General features: G+C 41.5%; 1 protein-coding gene across 1 annotated transcript in view; it reads right to left on the bottom strand.

Annotated features, from left to right (window-relative positions):
* LOC137378259 (translocating chain-associated membrane protein 1-like 1) overlaps positions 1-17,764 on the bottom strand; it is a 125,205-nt gene that overhangs the window by 70,558 nt on the left and 36,883 nt on the right. The window contains exon 2 of the mRNA XM_068048501.1: positions 7,397-7,460. Coding sequence (XP_067904602.1) covers positions 7,397-7,460 — 64 coding nt within the window. The remainder of the gene's footprint in view (positions 1-7,396; positions 7,461-17,764) is intronic.

Here is a 17,764-nt window from a genome sequence, read left to right as displayed (position 1 = left end):
TAAAATGATAACATAACATTCAATGGGTATACCATCTTCAGTATTCCCAGTGTACAGAATCTCACTTAAAATATTGGACAACTAGAATCCCATATCCATGGCCTCCACAAGAGCTGGTGTTTCAGTAGCCAAAGTACTTTTAACAACCCTTTTATTTTCTTAGCTTCCCAAGTTAAGGAATAATATTTCCCATTTTCACCTCGAATATCCATCAGGAAGATTAGCATGTGAAACATCACTAAAAATGACTAGTTTCAGGCTCTTTGGGTCATGCAAGGATAGGAAATTAAGTACACACTTCTCCAGATTTAATTTTTTCAATGTTTTATTATCCCTTAAAACATTCTCAACTTTAGGGTGTTTCATTGCAGTACTTCACTCCAACACATCAGAAACTAACATATTGGTTTAGTCTAAGTGCATAACCAGTTCAACTGACCAATCATGCTTCACAATTGCTCTATCTCTAGATATAACATCTTTCTGTGAGGACCTAGTACAATTAACCAGGATGGGAGTAACACTCTCTAAATAGGATTGATGATTTAAAGTTATTCCGGACCTACCTAAACCAATATATGTAAAAGCCCAGAAGCCTGAATCTCAGTTTTAAATTCTACCTGAATCATAATAGCACACTTCTCAAATGCTGCAGTACCACCGCAATCAAAATCAGCAGCATGCATCATGAAGATGCCTGAAAATTTCCTTTTATGATATCAATAAAAACATTGAGAGATCTGCTTTTAGTTAGCAAAACCAATTTTCACCAAAAGAAAGCTCAATGAAAAATACCACACCCTGGAAGCACAATTCAGGCCACAGATACATTTTAATTTCCATTGTTTTCCTTCTGCATCTGCTGCCTCTTTGGGCAGTTTCAGAAATACTTCTCACTGAATAGTATCACCCTGCAGAAATGCAGCTTTTATTCGATTGATTTACACTCCCATGAACGTGTGACCAAAAGAGCTAAAAAGATTTTCAAGATTACCTTTCCAGCTGTAGGAGAAGCCATTCTAACATCTGTATCACCCAGTCACTCTTCAAAAACCGAGCAACTAACCTCGTTTTAGCTTTGCAAGGACCAGCTGCAAGGGCTTTTCTAGTACAAATCCATCTCTGTGACAAAGCTGGCTTCCTTTTATCTGGTACCTCAGAATAAACTCCAAACACCCTCCAGCTATATAATCCCTTGTAATAAAAACAAGAAACGCTGGAAATACGCAGCAGGTCTGGCAGCATCTGTGGAGGGAGAAGCAGAGTTAACGTTTCAGGTCAGTGACCTGAAGAAAGGTCACTTCCAGGGCCTTTCCATTTCTTATGGCTCTCTCTTTTATAATACACCAAATTAACTGAATTAAATTCTATCTCAGATGGTCTTATACGATGCCTCAGTGCTCTCCAAATTTTCTCTAAGATCTCAGCCATGATGAAAGCACATCTCCCTGCATGAGAAGCATTCAAAACGTCCAAAAAAAAAGTGGCACTAATTGTAGTACCTTCTAGAGCAGGAGGACTACCACATGACACAGAAGGAAATTTGGGATTTTGCCCTTAGACCAATTGATAGGGACTATATATCCTCCAACCATCTGGAGTAAATACTTTGCATGAACTGCCCACGCCAAAAGGGTCGTCATCTTGCAGTCTGGTTGATCAGCTAAGATTTTATGCAGCATTTTATCGATCGCCGCCGATTCACGTCACAGAGTCCACTGCTGAAAGATCTTTCAGCTGCGGTATTAATGATTTCACACACCTCTGAACTTGCCAATGGCAAATTCCCCTCCATGGTCAGCCAGAAACTTCACTGGTACCTCAAGTCTGGTCCCCAGCTATTTCACCATGATTTTGTCCAAAATAACCCTTTTCTCCTTGAATCTGGTCTCCAGGTATACAAAATGTAGAATGAAAATATTTCTACCTTTGTTCCATACCTCTTGATCCATGGCAATTACCTTGTTAAAGTCACGTGCCGAAGGAGGGCTTACAACAGGATGTGGTTGCATCCTACGATACTTTTTACAGATTTCACACTTCTCAATAATCCCTTCTATTAGAGTCAGAGATACAGCCCTGAAACAGGCCTTTCAGCCCACCGAGTCTGTGCCGACCAACAACCACCCATTTATACTAATCCTACATTAATCCCATATGCCCTACCAAATCCCCACCTTCCCTTAATTCTCCTACCACCTACCTACAACTAGGGGCAATTTACCTATCAACCTGCAAGTCTTTGGCTGTGGGAGGAAACTGGAGCACCTTGCGGAAACCCACGTGGTCGCAGGGAGAATTTGCAAACTCTGCACAGGCAGTACCCAGAACTGAACCCGGGTCGCTGGAGCTGTGAGGCTGCGGTGCTAACCACTGCGCCACTCTATTATCCTCTCATATTCTCCATCAACCACATCTGCATCTTGTAATGGGAATTTTAACATTTGACAAGTAGGGTGAGCAAATTGCCTCTATAACTTTAGGACAACTTGCTTTTTTTCCCTCTAATTCTTAATCATTAACACTTGTTTAACATTTTGATGTTATGTCTCAACTGGGTAAACTGCTGATCCACTGACTTTCCAAAAACAATAACCTTAACATGCTCCTTGCCCTTTTCATTGCAGGTTTACTCAACAGCAAAGGTTTCTCACTAGAGACTTGGTTAATAAAGGAAAAGGGTTCCATATGCCTTCTTAACCACCTTGTTGACCTGTCCTGCTACCTTCAGGGAGCTGTGGACATTTACTCCAAGGTCCCTCACTTCCTCTACACCTCTCAGTATTTTCCCATTAATCTTGTATTCCTTTGCCTTGTTGACCTCCCCAAACGCATCACCTCACACTTCTCCAGGTTGAATTCCATTTGCCACTTTTCTGCCCATCTGACCAGACTATCAATATCTTCCGAAGAAGGGTCGCTGACCCGAAACGTTAACTCTGCTTCTCTTTCCACAGATGCTGCCAGACCTGCTGAGTGATTCCAGCATTTCTTGTTTTTGTATCAATATCTTCCTGCAGTCTACAGCTATCTTGCTCGCAATCTACCACACAGCCTACCTAGTACTTTTATATTCCTTAACCTTGTGTCAATCCTCACTACTTGGAGAATCAAACTAACACTTTAAGCAATCTGTTCTGTATACTATCAAAGTGCAAGCACTATCCAGCACTGCACAGTTAAAGAAGTCCACAATCAACACGTTCAGCACAGGCATGAAACTCCTGAGAATTCTCTTTGTCATGTGTCATTTCAAGGATCCTGCCTCTCCTTTTGTGCAGTTCACCACAATGATATTTTGAGTCACACCTGAAGCAGCTATTAACTGTTCCTTGGGCATTCTTGGGATTCATTCACTTATTATTGCCTTTCCAATTCGGTCTTCTGCTGTAATAGCCAGATCTGCTTAAGGTGCTCTCACCTTATTCTGACTGTCTTTAATCTTTCCACTGTATTGACACCTGCGCCCAGTATCTGGACCATTTTGAAATCTGGCAATCAATGAGCCCTCTATTCTTTGTCACACCATGTAATGTCCCATTTGTTCCATGAAGGCTAAAGGAAATGACTGTTTCCCCAGGAATTCTTTCATGGCAGCTAACAGCTGATCCAACAGGGTCTCCTTCTCAGAGAACCGAACACCAGTTAGAACCAGGAGCCAGTCCCTATGAGCTACCTTAGCACAAACCAGCAATTTAAAAAGCTGGTATTTATCCAGGGATCCCCAAATTGAATTGTCAATATTCTATATAATCTGTTAAAGTTCATGATATATTCTTCCATGGAATGATCAATGTTTTACAAAATCTCTCTCTATCCAAGTCCAACCATGTCTCATACACATTTAATAGATCACCTTGCTTGTAAGCTTCATCCAAGAACTCCAATAGAAGATCCAAACCTTCATCACTATCCATGATGGACATCCAGATCACAAAATACTTCTGATTTTACTTCTTGTAGGAAGTGACAATGCCAAGGCCGTACCTCGTTTCCTCTTTGGTAGGTCATATGGCTCATACTTTTGAGATCAGAGGGTAATCATGCCCCAACAATTTACACTTGCTTTCTACTATTTTCCCCACAATGAATACTATGATAGTTTTCTGCCTGAATTTTTTTTTTCTTAGCTTCCAATATTAGGCAATTTAGGCAACCATTCCCTGCTACCATACAATATTCCAGAAAACCAGCTGGTGAAGGATATAACCGGAGCCAAACTTTAAAGACTTTTATATGCATTTATTTACACAGTTACCTCTTAACCCCACCATCACAGATTAAGTCTGTGCCTATTTATAGGGGCACCAGTGAATCCCCAGTCAATGCCCACAAACTTACTGCAATTAAACACAAATAATATACAATTAACATAAATATACCTTATATTATATACAGTGATTCTGCCACCAATCCCAGCACAAAGACCTGGCTTTGCCATACTCAGTTCCCAGGTATCAAGACACCAACTTTGCTCCATATCTACTTCAATTTGGGCTATCTGTTGTGTTCCATTCTACTTCAGCTCCCACCCAATGGTTCTGCTCACTGGCCTTGCATTCCTCATTCAAATGCCCCTCTCCCTTACTCAGTTCCCCACTCACTGACTCATGTCCCTGAATATCTTAAAAATCTACTGGTAATAATGCTATAGAAATTTCCAGGTCACAAACAGTGAATCTGTATACTTCTTTAAAAATTCTATCATGGCACATGAGCATTGCTGGCAAGACCGGCATTTGTTGGCCACTCCAATTACCCTTGAGAAGGTGCTGGTGCGCCACCTTCTGTACAAGTCCATGTGGTGTAGGTACAGTGCTGTTAAGGAGTTCCACATTTTTGATCCAGCGACAGTGAAAGAAAGGCAACATATTTCCAAGTCAGGATGGTGTGTGGTTTGGAGGGAAACTTGCAGGTGATGGCGTTCCAGTGTGTCTGTTGCCCTTGTCCTTCTAGGTGGCAGAGGTTGAGTTTGAAAGGTGCTGTCGAAAGAGGCTTGGCAAGTTGCGGCAGCGCATCTTATAGATGGTACACACTGCTGCCACCGCGCACTGGTGGTGGATGGGGTGCCGATCACATGCACTGCTTTGTCTTGGATGACTTCAAGCTTCTTGAGTGTTGTTGTAGATGCACTCATCCAGGCAAGTGGAGAGTATTCCATCCTGTTCCTGACTAGCAACTTGGGGAAAGCTTTGCTTTGGGGAAAAAAGGTGAGTTACTCACCACAGAATTCCCAGCCTCTGACCTGCTCTGGTAGCCACAATATTTATATGGTTGGTCCAGTTAAGTTTCTGGTCAATGGTAATTCCAGGATGTTGATAGTGGGGGATTCAACGATGGTAATGCCACTAAATGTCAAGGGAAAATGGTTAGATTCTCTTACTGAAAATGGTCATTGTCTAGCACTTGCGTGGCACGAATGTTACTCACCACTTATTAGCCCAAGCCTGACTGTTGTCCAGGTCTTGCTGCATGAGGGCACAGACTGCTTCAGTATCTGAGGAGTTGTGAATGATACTGAACACTCTGCAATTGTCAACAAACATCCCCACTTCTGGCCTTATGGTGGCAGTAAGTTCATTGAAGCAGCCAAGGACACTACCCTGAGGAATTCCTGCGGTTACGTCCTGCCGCTGAGATAATTAGGCCTACAACACCACAACAATCTTCCTGTGTGCTAGGTATGACTCCAACCAGCAAAGAGTATTCCCTTCCACCACCCACACCCCACCCCCGAACACCCCGATTCCCATTGACTTAAATTTTGTTAGGGCTCCTTGATGCTACCATCGGTCAAATATTGCCTTGATGTTAAGGGTAGTTACCCTCACTTCACCTCGAGTTCAGCTCTTTTGTCCATGTTTGGACCAAGGTTGTAATAAGGTCAGGAGCCAAGGGCCCTGGTGGAACTATAGTAGAAAAGAAATTTTACTCTTAGTGTTAATATAAGCAATTAACTGTTCCATAAAGCTATTAATATATTAAGTTTCACATACAACCTCATGGTCATACACTTTGTGACATTTCTCTGTTCAAACTTCAATTAATTTTTTAAAAATATGGGACAATTAATTTCACCACATCTAATTAAGTCCTTTTTTCCATGATCAACTACCAGCACGGGTCACGTCATCTTTGATTTACAATTTCCACAACAGCTGCAGCAGACCACAAAGAAATAAGTTAAAACAGCTTAAAAGAATTGAACAATCTAGATGCAAACATCGGGAAGTTGAAACTTCATAATGATTTGTCCAATACAATTTATACTTTGTAAGTCCTACACTTGGCTCTTACAGATGCAAAGAATTCTTAAAATGCCGGGTGTTTTTTGGTTTCCTCTCTCAAGAACACCTTGTTCCAAACTCACTCAAGCTTATTAATGGACCTGTCAATCAAATAAACACACTGTTCTCTACTGCATCCTGACCTGTAAGTGAATGCAACATTCATTTCAAGAACATAGAGCAACTGCACCTTCTAGCTTTAAAAAGGAAGACACATCTATATTTTATTTACATGGTATAATGTACTTGGCCTCTACATCCTTTAACTAACTGTGGTCATGGGATAGTCATAGAATAAAATGCTTGGTAAAACATAAATGATTAGATCTAAATTTGCAATTCAAAAATATGCTCCAAATTTTCCAATAATTGCACAACACTTCACAAAACTGTACATTAAATATCAGCTTTGTTGTGGAAACTGCATATAAATACCCCTTGCAGTTGGATGTGGGAGAAACAACCCAGAGTGAGATCAAAGGGCATGTATGTAAGCACAAGCTGATTTTCAGAAGAAAAAAATGTCACATCAATACTAAAAGACCAGAAATAACTGGCAAAAAGTATTCAAACAGAACTCAAAACATATAAAAAGGAAAACAGCAGTTAACAATTCCAGCCAAGCAACTGAAGATCAAGTCCCAAGCCCTGAACACTGGGATAGGCCTCTGGCGAAAACAATTGCTGCAGGCATGGCAGTGTACAGACAACTGTATGAGTAATATTTATAATTTTAATGTGAATTATTTAATGTTTTTTGTAGGTTTACAATGCCATAATGAATATGAGCAAAAACTGGGTTAGCTCAAAAATATCTTAAATGATATGACTGGCAGTTTTTCTTGTGCTTACTGGATGCAGTTTTCCCATTTTAAAAATGGTGATTTGTCAGAGGATTACATCCAATCAAGATCATTAACTTAACAGATGCTGGTAACTTGAGCTTTTGACCACTTTTGCGATGCAGCACACTATGGAGGAAAGACTCCTCAATATGCATGTGAATTGGTTTCTAAGATTTACTTACTCCGCTGAGGGGTCTGATAGAATTTGTTTTTACACATTCATGTTAACTTCATCATGATAAATATCCAATGGCTTTCTCTTACCTACATTGGTGTATGTAACATTGTACTGTACAGTGATGAACATGATGGCAAACTTGGCTGTGACCTGCGGACAAAAACAGAGCTTAGACTTCATCCATTTTACATGCATTTAAATCAAAACGGAACACATATAATCGCGCAATGCAACTAAAGTGCATAACAAAATATTTTTGTCAATTTCCATTTCGTGTCCCAAAGCCTTTCTTTCTAAAGTGTAAAGAATTCCTGGATTTCCTCCACATTTGTGCCCAAATTTTCCTCTGGAAAGGGCCTCTACAAGTGACTCAGAGTCTATTCAGTGAGCAGCAGAGTCCAAAATTGGTAGGCAGAGGAGGAGGGAATAAAAGAAGAGAGCCAACAAAATTGAGGTAAATACAAGTAACATTTGGTTATGGTTATCTGTGGAGATGGTTATGATATAGAAGATGGTGGAAGTAACTGCAATTCCACTTAAAAGTCTGCAACACAGGTTCCAAATCCAGGAGGGGAAGATGAAAAACTGTGATTTAAGTATAAAGATAATTTTTATTTATATCTAGCAGATTTCCCCTTGTAGTTGCTAAGTTACTCGATTCCGTTTCTCCACATTTGACGTCATTGTACTGTTTTAAGTTTAGTGGTTGAGGTATTTTTCAAATCTTATATTCCTGTGTTTGATTTGGGCAGAATTTTCATCCTGGTTACATTTTCAGTACTGTATCAACATGTTCCAGCTTGGTTACTTTGCCATTCTATGCATCCATCACTGAACAGGAACTGAGGAATGGACACATGCTGGATGTGTTCTTCGAATACTCAAATTACATATTGCAATTGCTTTCAGTTTACAGGTACCACTCAAAAGAAAACTGGTTGCATTTATTTTTGCAAAAGACGAAGGATGAGAAACAGTCAATTTCAGGTATTTGAGAGCATTAACATTTTAATAAAATGCTGAACTAAAAAAAAAAGGCTCCTCCAATGAACTCAGCAGATTAAGTCACTGAGATAGCTGAGCCATATAGACCATGAAAGTCCAAGTTTTGATACTAGATGGCTACTGAATTAGCGGATTTCAGTTGGGCAATAGTAGGGTATGATAACTGGTCTCAGCACCTCTGAGATAAGAAAAGGAAATGCACTACAGGTTTTATGTTCAATATCAAGTGGCATATATTGGAAGTATACATGTCAATATCAGATGAAGACAGCACTGGGCTTCAGTTGTGATGCTGTAGTGGTGCAATAGCCTCAAAATGATTGCTGCTCAGGCTCACACATGAAGAACTGCCACTTGGGTAAATGGTGATCCCAGCAAGAATCCAAAGCATTTAGAATTAGAATGGAGAAAAGTGCTGGAAAAAGAGAGAACAGAAACAGAAAATGAAAGCAAAAGGATTTAAAAAAAAAATCTTTCCTTCTTCTCTGAAATTGTTGAATCACACTGGGGTACAAACATACAAATGTCAACACTTTATAGTTGAGTCTAGACAGTGCTTGGAGGCCATGAGAGCTGAGCCCAATCCTTTCCGAAACAAAGATCCAACACACATCTGCTATCAAACACAGACCACTAATTAGGATCAGAAGCAGGAACCGTGGCTGATTTTTCCACTATAGCCCACTGCTGCTGTCCCAGTTAACTCACGAAAGGTTGAGAATCAAACATGGGACCTCTCACTTTGTAACAATTATCTGCTAAATCACCAGGAGAAAAAAAAGGTTTTAATTCCCTTTATAAATAGTTCAGGGGGAAAAATATCTACAAAGCAGCAAAATGTGTTCTGGAAGAACAAACTAGTTTGATAAAATTGTGGGTGAGGGATCTTACTAGTACCAGTAGAAAACAGCCTATTCTACAAACATAAAATAAAATTACAAATGGTTCAAACCTGAAATTAAAACCACAGGAAAAGCTGAAAACACACTACTCCTAGATTCATAAAGAGATACAGCACTGAAACAGGCCCTTCGGCCCACCGAGTCTGTGCCGACCAACAACCACCCATTTATACTAATCCTACATTAATCCCATACTCCCTACCACATCCCCACCATTCTCCTCCCACCTACCTACACTAGGGGCAATTTACAATGGCCAATTTACCCATCAACCTGCAAGTCTGTGGCTGTGGGAGGAAACCGGAGCACCTGGCGGAAAACCCACGCGGTCACAGGGAGAATTTGCAAACTCCGCACAGGCAGTACCCAGAACCGAACCCAGGTCGCTGGAGCTGTGAGGCTGCAGTGCTAACCACTGCGCCACCCCAAATGGCTGGAATTTCATGCCAGCCCAGTGAGTGGGACGGTGGCGGGGGTGCGGGGTAGTGGCATAAAATGGAGTGGAATGCTCTGGGAGGCCTTCCCGAGCTGATCCTGCTTCCACTTTACGTAGGGCGGCGGGGACGAAAAACGGGCCCCCCCCTCCCCCAGGCCAGTCAAGGCCCTTAAGTGGCCACTTAACGCCCTTCACCTGCCTCCACGTGGATTTTGCGCGTGACAAGCGGGCAGCTGAGGACCCAGAGAAGCCGCCTGAAAATACCAGGTGGCTGCCAATCATCCTGGGGGGGGGGGCTGAGGATCGATTATCGGGCACAGGGTGCCCGATGGAGCACCACCCTCGCTACCCCAACCACTCCCAACACGCAACAGGGCCCCCTTCTCCCCATCCGACCACCGTTGCCTCGCCGGGGCCCAACTGATTACCTCCGGCGAGGCGACCAAAACTTACCTTAACTGCCAGCTCCATGGCTTCCTCTGCAGTCGGCTGGGCTGCAGTCCCAGCAGTGGCAGTGGCTACCGCTCCCGGTTGCTGATTGGCCGGCAGCTCAATGAAGCAGGACTTCCTCCCTCAAGCAGGTGGAAGTTCCACTTTGGAACAATTACAGAACGGATTCCCAGGCGAGGCGGAAGCGAGTTCGCCACCGACTCTTCAGCCCAACGTAAAATCCCGGCCTATAAGTCAGTTAACAATCAAAGATAAAAGACACGCTCAAGTTTTAGTTCGATTAAAGGGTACTACATTTTTGGGTTTTACATGAGACACTCAGGCTCAGCGTCACTGGCCTCTAAGTCGACACCTCATTCTCTCAAAGCGGAGTGTCTTTACCTGGGTAAATGATAGCAAGACCTAGGAGTCAGAGAAAAAGGGCGGCACAGTGGCGCAGTGGTTAGCACCGCAGCCTTACAGCTCCAGCGACCCAGGTTCAATTCTGGGTACTGCCTGTGTGGAGTTTGCAAGTTCTCCCTGTGTCTGCGTGGGTTTTCTCCGGGTGCTCCGGTTTCCTCCCACATGCCAAAAGACTTGCAGTGTGATAGGTTAATTGGCCATTATAAATTGCCCCTAGTATAGGTAGGTGGTAGGAAAATGTAGGGACAGGTGGGGATGTGGTAGGAATATGGAATTAGTGTAGGATTAGTATAAAATGGGTAAAATGGGAAACAGACACTGTTTCAGTGCTGTACTAAACTAAACTTGGGGCACCATACTTTGGCTTGCTGAAATTTATCACATGCCACCAGAATTCGCATCTTCTGTTAGCTGCAGGATTCTCTACTTAGCAATTGCAGGCATGAATCTACATCATACGCTATGCCACCTACGAACTTTAAAGATAACTACACTCAATTGTTACAATATTACTTCCGTAATTGGGTGAAGTATCTTCAAATGAAGGAATATTCAAAAATATTTGCACACTCATCCCTGACTCTTAACTTGATAAAGACATAATATATGTAGTCCTCCATCATCATTAAAGGAGCATCAAACCTATCTATCATTCTAGCAACAATCTAACATCCATGGTTGACTCATGCATATAGCTTCAAATATTGCTGGTACTATCCAGTCTCTCCTATTCATATTTTGAACTGGCAGCTGTTCCCATTCGTTACCTGACTGTTTACTTCAGCAAGCACCAGAAGTTATACTTAAAACATAAGCAATGTGACGAAGGAGATAAAAGGAAGGTTGAGTAAGCAAGACACTGAAATAGCAACTTAAGCTTCGGCAGTTAGAACATCTTTACAAAAGAACAACTAGCTCCAATTTTCAGACGTAAAAGCCAAATTACAAATATGTTAAATGCAATGGATGATACAAGTGGGAAAAAAATATACGGCTATAGGGCCCAAAGTTTTCATGCCCCCTCCCCAATCTGCTTTTGCATGTGCTATGGACAGGTGGTGTGCAGTGTGGGTGGCTTCCATTTTTCAAGGGACCGCAATCATGTTTTGTTAAAAATGATGTGTTATTCCGAGTGTTTTAAGACCAAATAAACAGACAAATGACATCTTTTTAACCTACGAGAAAACTTAACTATTTTAAAACAATTCCCATAAACAATTTACCCACTCATACATTCACACGCACACATGCATACACAAGAATAGATAGATAGACAGACAGAAAGGGTAGGATGCAATTAAAGCCCAAGATGATACAAAAGTTCTTCTTTTACAGGATACTGTTGAATTTTCTTGGGAGGAAATTTTTTTTTTAAAAATGTGCAGGCCTGGATGTTTGCAGTCTTGGACTTTGAGGTGAAGTAGAGTTCTAGTGGTTAAAACTCAAAGTCAAAAGTTGACGGTGTGAATTTGGTTTACTTTCACAGAAGTAGAGTCTCAAAGTCACTTTGTAATTTCTCTGCTTTTGTGGTTATTCAGTTTTTGTTCAGCAGGGTTCTCCTGTTTAGCTGGATCTCTCTCCAGCCTCTGGTTGGAAACTTGCTTTCTGTGGTCTTGCATGATCACCCTCTCTCCAGAGGGTTACCTTTTTAAAGTAAAAAAAAAAAATCGATCATATATGAGTTTGTCAGGTGACAGATGGCCCCCTCTCCAAGAGTGACCACACAATGGACCAGGATATGGAAACCATGGTGATCTATTGATGTCTGAAGACAGAGCTGCGTATTTCCCGTACAGAAGGGGTCACATGACTGCTAATCCATTTTGTCTGTGATAGAAGTGTCAATGTTCTCGTGGGTCAGTTTAACAGTTGACTTTTTATTTTCATAATTCCTCCAATTCATTATTTCATCACAGCTCTTTCCGAGCATGCCATCTTCTAATACCATTTCGCAAAGCCAGTATATCATGATGGGGTGCAGTTTTATGGGGAGAGGTTCAGCTCATATGCAAATGATAATGTGTATATCTACCGAGGCCATCAGAGCTAGTGAGACACACTGACCTGGATTTTGCCTCAGTGGCGAAACAATGCCACTCGCTGTTGGCCTTGAAGAAATCTGTCCACAAAGATCTATCGATCTCTGTAGTGCAGATCTCCCCTTTCCCAATGTCAGTTTAACTTTGGTGTCAAGTCAAGGGGATCACCTAGTATGCAGCAGTGATGTCAGCAAGGAAGGTAAGCAGCAATCAGATTGAACTTTTCTCACGGACAGCAAATCAGGAGGTTAAAAGGACTTTGTCCTTCACTTATAAATTTTCAGATAGTGAAATAAATGATTGGATTAAGATAGAAGCTAAAATATCAATATAGAAATCAGAGAGTCACTTATGGCATAGAAAGAGGCCACCTGGCCCAGAGTCCATGCTGGCTCTCTCTGAACAAATATTTTTTAAAACCTAACACGCTGATTTTTTTTTTAAGTTTACAGAGAAATTTGACATTCAACAAATATTAAATTCTTAGGGCCAGAGGCTGTTTTGCAGTAATAATGAACTTCGTACAGTGTTGAAAATCCAGTTACACCTCTGTTACGGTCAGGTGAGGATGGGGTCCCAGGCTCCCTCTTGTCCTCTTATTTGACCGAAACAGGGTTTATTCCTTTTAAACCATGGTTGTGCTTACCACCTCTGAGTGTTTTGCCTTTGTCGTTTACTGTGATTGCAAAAGAACCAATCGGACAGGCTTTCTTGAGTTTAAAGAAAGAGGCAAGTATATTATGTGGCACACACACGTAGATTACAGGAGGAAAGATAGATTTGATGCTTGGATTCAAGTACAGAATAAATGGAACTTAAATACAGTCTGTAAATCCAATAGTCCTTGACTGAAACTCTATTCTTGGTGTCCTCACTGGTCAAAGTGCACTTTGGTTGGCTTGCTTGAAGGCAGAATTGCAGTTGGCTCTCTACCAGTCACTGACTGTAGCAGTCTGTGGGCCCGGAGGGTCCCCCACTCGCAGATGGCCTTCACCTGATTTTCTCTGGGGTGACAGCGCGCGCGAGAAAGACAGTGCAAGAAGCAGCAGCCTTCTCAGCTACTGTCCACTCAGTTACTGCCTGTCTGTGTAACAGTTTCTTCAGAGATGTACAGACGGTCACATGGTTCTCTCACTCCACTTTATTTTTAATGAGGTCCAAAGTCTAAAACCCAAAATGTCTCTTGTGTGGGGTTCGTAGTGTTTATCCCCTGGAGGGACATCTCCATTTATGAATGCCTTGAGATGGTTTGGAATGTCACACTAACATACTCAGAGAGATACAGCACTGGAACAGGCCCTTCGGCCCACCGAGTCAGTGCCGATCATCAACCACCCATTTATACTAATCCGACATTAATCCCATATCCCCTAACATACTCCCACCTTCCCTCAATTCTTCTACCACCTACCTACACTAGGGGCAATTTACAATGGCCAATTTACCTATCAACCTGCAAGTCCTTGGCTGTGGGAGGAAACCCACGCGGTCACAGGGAGAAGTTGCAAACTCTGCACAGACAGTACCCAGAACTGAACCCGGGTCGCTGGAGCTGTGAGGCTGCGGTGTAAACCACTGCGCCGCCCTAACGAGGGTGATCTGGCTAATCTACTCAGTTAGCCAAAGCATTGTTCTGGCTAGGCTTCTTATTGGACTTTTTGTCTCCAGTTCAATCCCTTGGTATTTCAGATGTAAATGACAGTGGCCATCTTGGCGGCTAGCTTTTTTTTTAAAGAGTTACTGTAGGTTTTTTTTCTCATTTTCCCATCAACCGATGAAATTAAATACTTCTCAGTTGGCATGTAGGGTTTTTTCTGACACCTCATTCAACAAGGTGTAACTTTTTCAAGGGTTTTTACAGCGAGACTAACACTGTAAGGGCGGAAGTTTTCATCAGTTCAATTGATTGCCTTTTATTGCAGTTTTGGAGACCTCAAAAGCAGACCCTCTGGAGAATCACAGACAGCAACTTATGGATTTCCGCATTACTGTGTGTGGACTCCCAAAGTTGCTGTCTGTTTCAGTGGCGTAATGACAGCAAATGCTGACAGTTTAGCCATCATTACCACCACAAAATCGAGGCCAACACAGGAACAGCAGTAAGTTATTCAGCCGCTCGAGCCTGTTCCGCAATTCAAACCAGATCATGGCGGATCTCAACGCCATTTACTAACATTTGATCCACAACCCTTATTGAAAAAAAACTTTACCTAACAAAAAAAAAAAATCAATCTCATAACTGAAAATTTCAACTGACTCAGCATCTACAGCTCTTTGGGAGAAGTGAACTCCATATTTGCACGACCCTGAACCGCCTAGTTCTAATTTTAAGAGTATGGGCAGCACAGTGGCTAGCACCGCAGCCTCACAGCTCCAGCAACCCGGGTTCAATTCTGGGTACTGCCTGCGTGGAGTTTGCAAGTTCTCCCTGTGTCTGCGTGGGTTTTCGCCGGGTACTCCGGTTTCCTCCCACCACCAAAAGACTTGCAGGTTGATAGGTAAATTGGCCATTATAAATTGCCCCTAGTATAGGTAGGTGGTAGGGGAATATAGGGACAGGGAATATGGTAAGAATATGGGATTAGTGTAGGATTAGTATAAATGGGTGGTTGATGGTCGGCACAGACTCGGTGGGCCGAAGGGCCTGTTTCAGTGCTGTATCTATAAATAAAAAAATAAATAAAATAAATACAGCCTTTTGTTCTGGATGTCCCCACCAGAGGAAATAGTTTCTCTGTATCCACCCAATCAAATCCTTCGGTCATTTTAAAACCCTCAATCAGATCACTCCTCAACCGTCTAAACCCAAGGGAATAAAAGCCAAGATTATGCAACTTCTCCTTATAATGTAACCCCTTAAACACTAGTATCATTCCGGGAAATCTAAGCTATACCCCCTCCAAAACCAATATATCTTACCCCAGGTGCTGTTCCCAGAACTGAATTCAGTACTTCAAATTGGGTTCTGTACAACTGAAACATAACTTCCTCGCCATTGTATTCCAGCCCATTTGAGATAAAATAAAGGCCAATGTTCCATGAGCCTTTTTCATTACTTTTCATACCTGTCAAAAGGGCAACCTGATCCTATTCTTTTTGTCACCAGATATTTACACATTTAGACTATTATCTATGTTACGACCGTGGTGGGAGGAGCGCACTGTTTATTCTAGCTCCACTTCTCCACAGGTCACAATATATATTTAAATTTTTTCCCAGTTTCCAATATGGTCAATCATAGACTCTATTTTTATCCCAGAATAAAACACACCAACCAGGTTTCTTTAATAAACAAAAAAATTATTAGATTATTAAAAAAGTCTTAACCAGTAATGAAGTAAAGCATAAACACACATTGAAATAATAAGGTCCCTTTTTTCACCTTAGCCCCACACACAAAGTTATTTGGAAAATTAAAAGGGAATTTTGCCCTGTTACAAAAAAAAAAGACAAAAAAAAAACACAGGCCGAATGCTTGCTCATTCTTAAAAGAAAAGGATACTGAATGATGTCCTTTGTTTTGGTTTGGCATTCCAAATGCATATAGATGGCTGGGAGCTTCCCAGAATAGTTCTTTCCAGGCAATGTTGAAGATCAGTTTGGGTAGGCTTTCCAAGAAATGCAGCTACAGAGACTTCAGATTGGCCTTACAGCAGAAATGCGGCAACAAGGGTTTCAGTTCCCACACATTCGATACACAAGGGTTCTTTCCGAGAGAGAGAGAAAGAAATGAGCTGGGTTTTCGTGCCAGGCAAAAACCAACTGTCTTTTTTTTTAAACAATTCTAAGGTGAAACCAAAAACATCCAGAAGTCAAGCCTCCTGACCTCTATAAATCATGACCTGTCACTTCTCTGTAAACATCTTCTCTAAGTCAAAACAACAAGCTCCCTGCTGGTATTTTATCTGGAAACAGATGCCTTCCAGTAAGGGCTTGTTTACAAGCCAAGTCCAGGAAGTCTTCTGCGGACCTCTTTTTAAAAAAGAACACCAAGTTCAGTATCTCTTCAAGCTTCCAGATGAATCAGTGCCCATGATTCAACTATAAGTCCTTAAAAACGTATTTTACAAAAAATAGAAGCACTGTCATAACATCTCATAGCATAGGACAAATAATAGAAGTTTATATCAAAAAGTTGCCCACTGAAGAAATACACTGCAAAGATCCCAAATACAGATCCATAACGTTAAACAGTATACATCTTTACTTCAAAATCTTTAAGACAACTACTGCGTCCAAGAAAAGTATCTTTTTTGTTATTCATTATACTGCAAACCACAGGTACTTCTTCTTCATCAGTAATTCATAATGGTGAAGTAAGTAATTTGACCCCATGATAGGATGTATCACAGCTGTGGCAGCCTGCAAGTCCTTTACAGACATGAAATCAAAACACTAATGCAGATGAAAATGCACAGGTTCCTGCAAAAGCTAACCTACAATACGCTGTGGTGATTTCTGTATTAAGCTAGGCCTGTTGGAATCATTTGACTACAGCACTAATGACTAGCAGAACCACAAGGCTCATGTATGATTACCAGAAGCCAAGAATCTTGGTTCCACAAAAGAAAAACAGTACAGTGCTTTAAAAGGATCCTCGATCCTATCAAAAGTTATGCCACCAAAGAAAATGAAAGGGATTATACTATTAGAACTCTTACATTTATACACTGGAGCTTTTTGAACTGATCAAAAGCTGAACAACACACTTGACTTTCAGATAGCAAGAAAACCTACAAAAAAGCCAACTTTGGTAGAAACTTAAGAGTAGGATCTCCCTTGCTTCGTGTTACACAAGATATAGTGGGTTAACTTGGACTTTTTCCAATACTAGAATAATCAAGGTAAATGCCAAAAAGGACAGTCTTCCACGGCCATAGCTTTCAAAAGGAAGATTGCATAAGCTTGTGAAGCAGCAGCTTTGCCAGAATCTTGGATTTAATGAGTGCTGCAATGTGCCAAGGCCTTTTTGTGAAAAAGGACTGTGAGTGGCAAGAGCTAAATGACAAAATTATCCTTCTCCAGAGGGATCAGCTCCATTTACTGATGACAAATATAGAAATGTGGCCTGGTAAATAACTGTTGCTGAAGCCTTTAAGCATGTATGGATTCCACACACGTTCGTAAATCTAAACTAACTACTTAAGCGATACTCTATCCACTTGGCAGCCACAGAACCTTTGGTTCAAGAGTAATCTGAATTGTGAGCTGTAACAGTTG

Source organism: Heterodontus francisci, chromosome 16, assembly GCF_036365525.1.
Source record: "Heterodontus francisci isolate sHetFra1 chromosome 16, sHetFra1.hap1, whole genome shotgun sequence".
Classification (NCBI taxonomy): domain Eukaryota; kingdom Metazoa; phylum Chordata; class Chondrichthyes; order Heterodontiformes; family Heterodontidae; genus Heterodontus; species Heterodontus francisci.
This window is presented reverse-complemented; position numbering and strand designations above follow the sequence as displayed.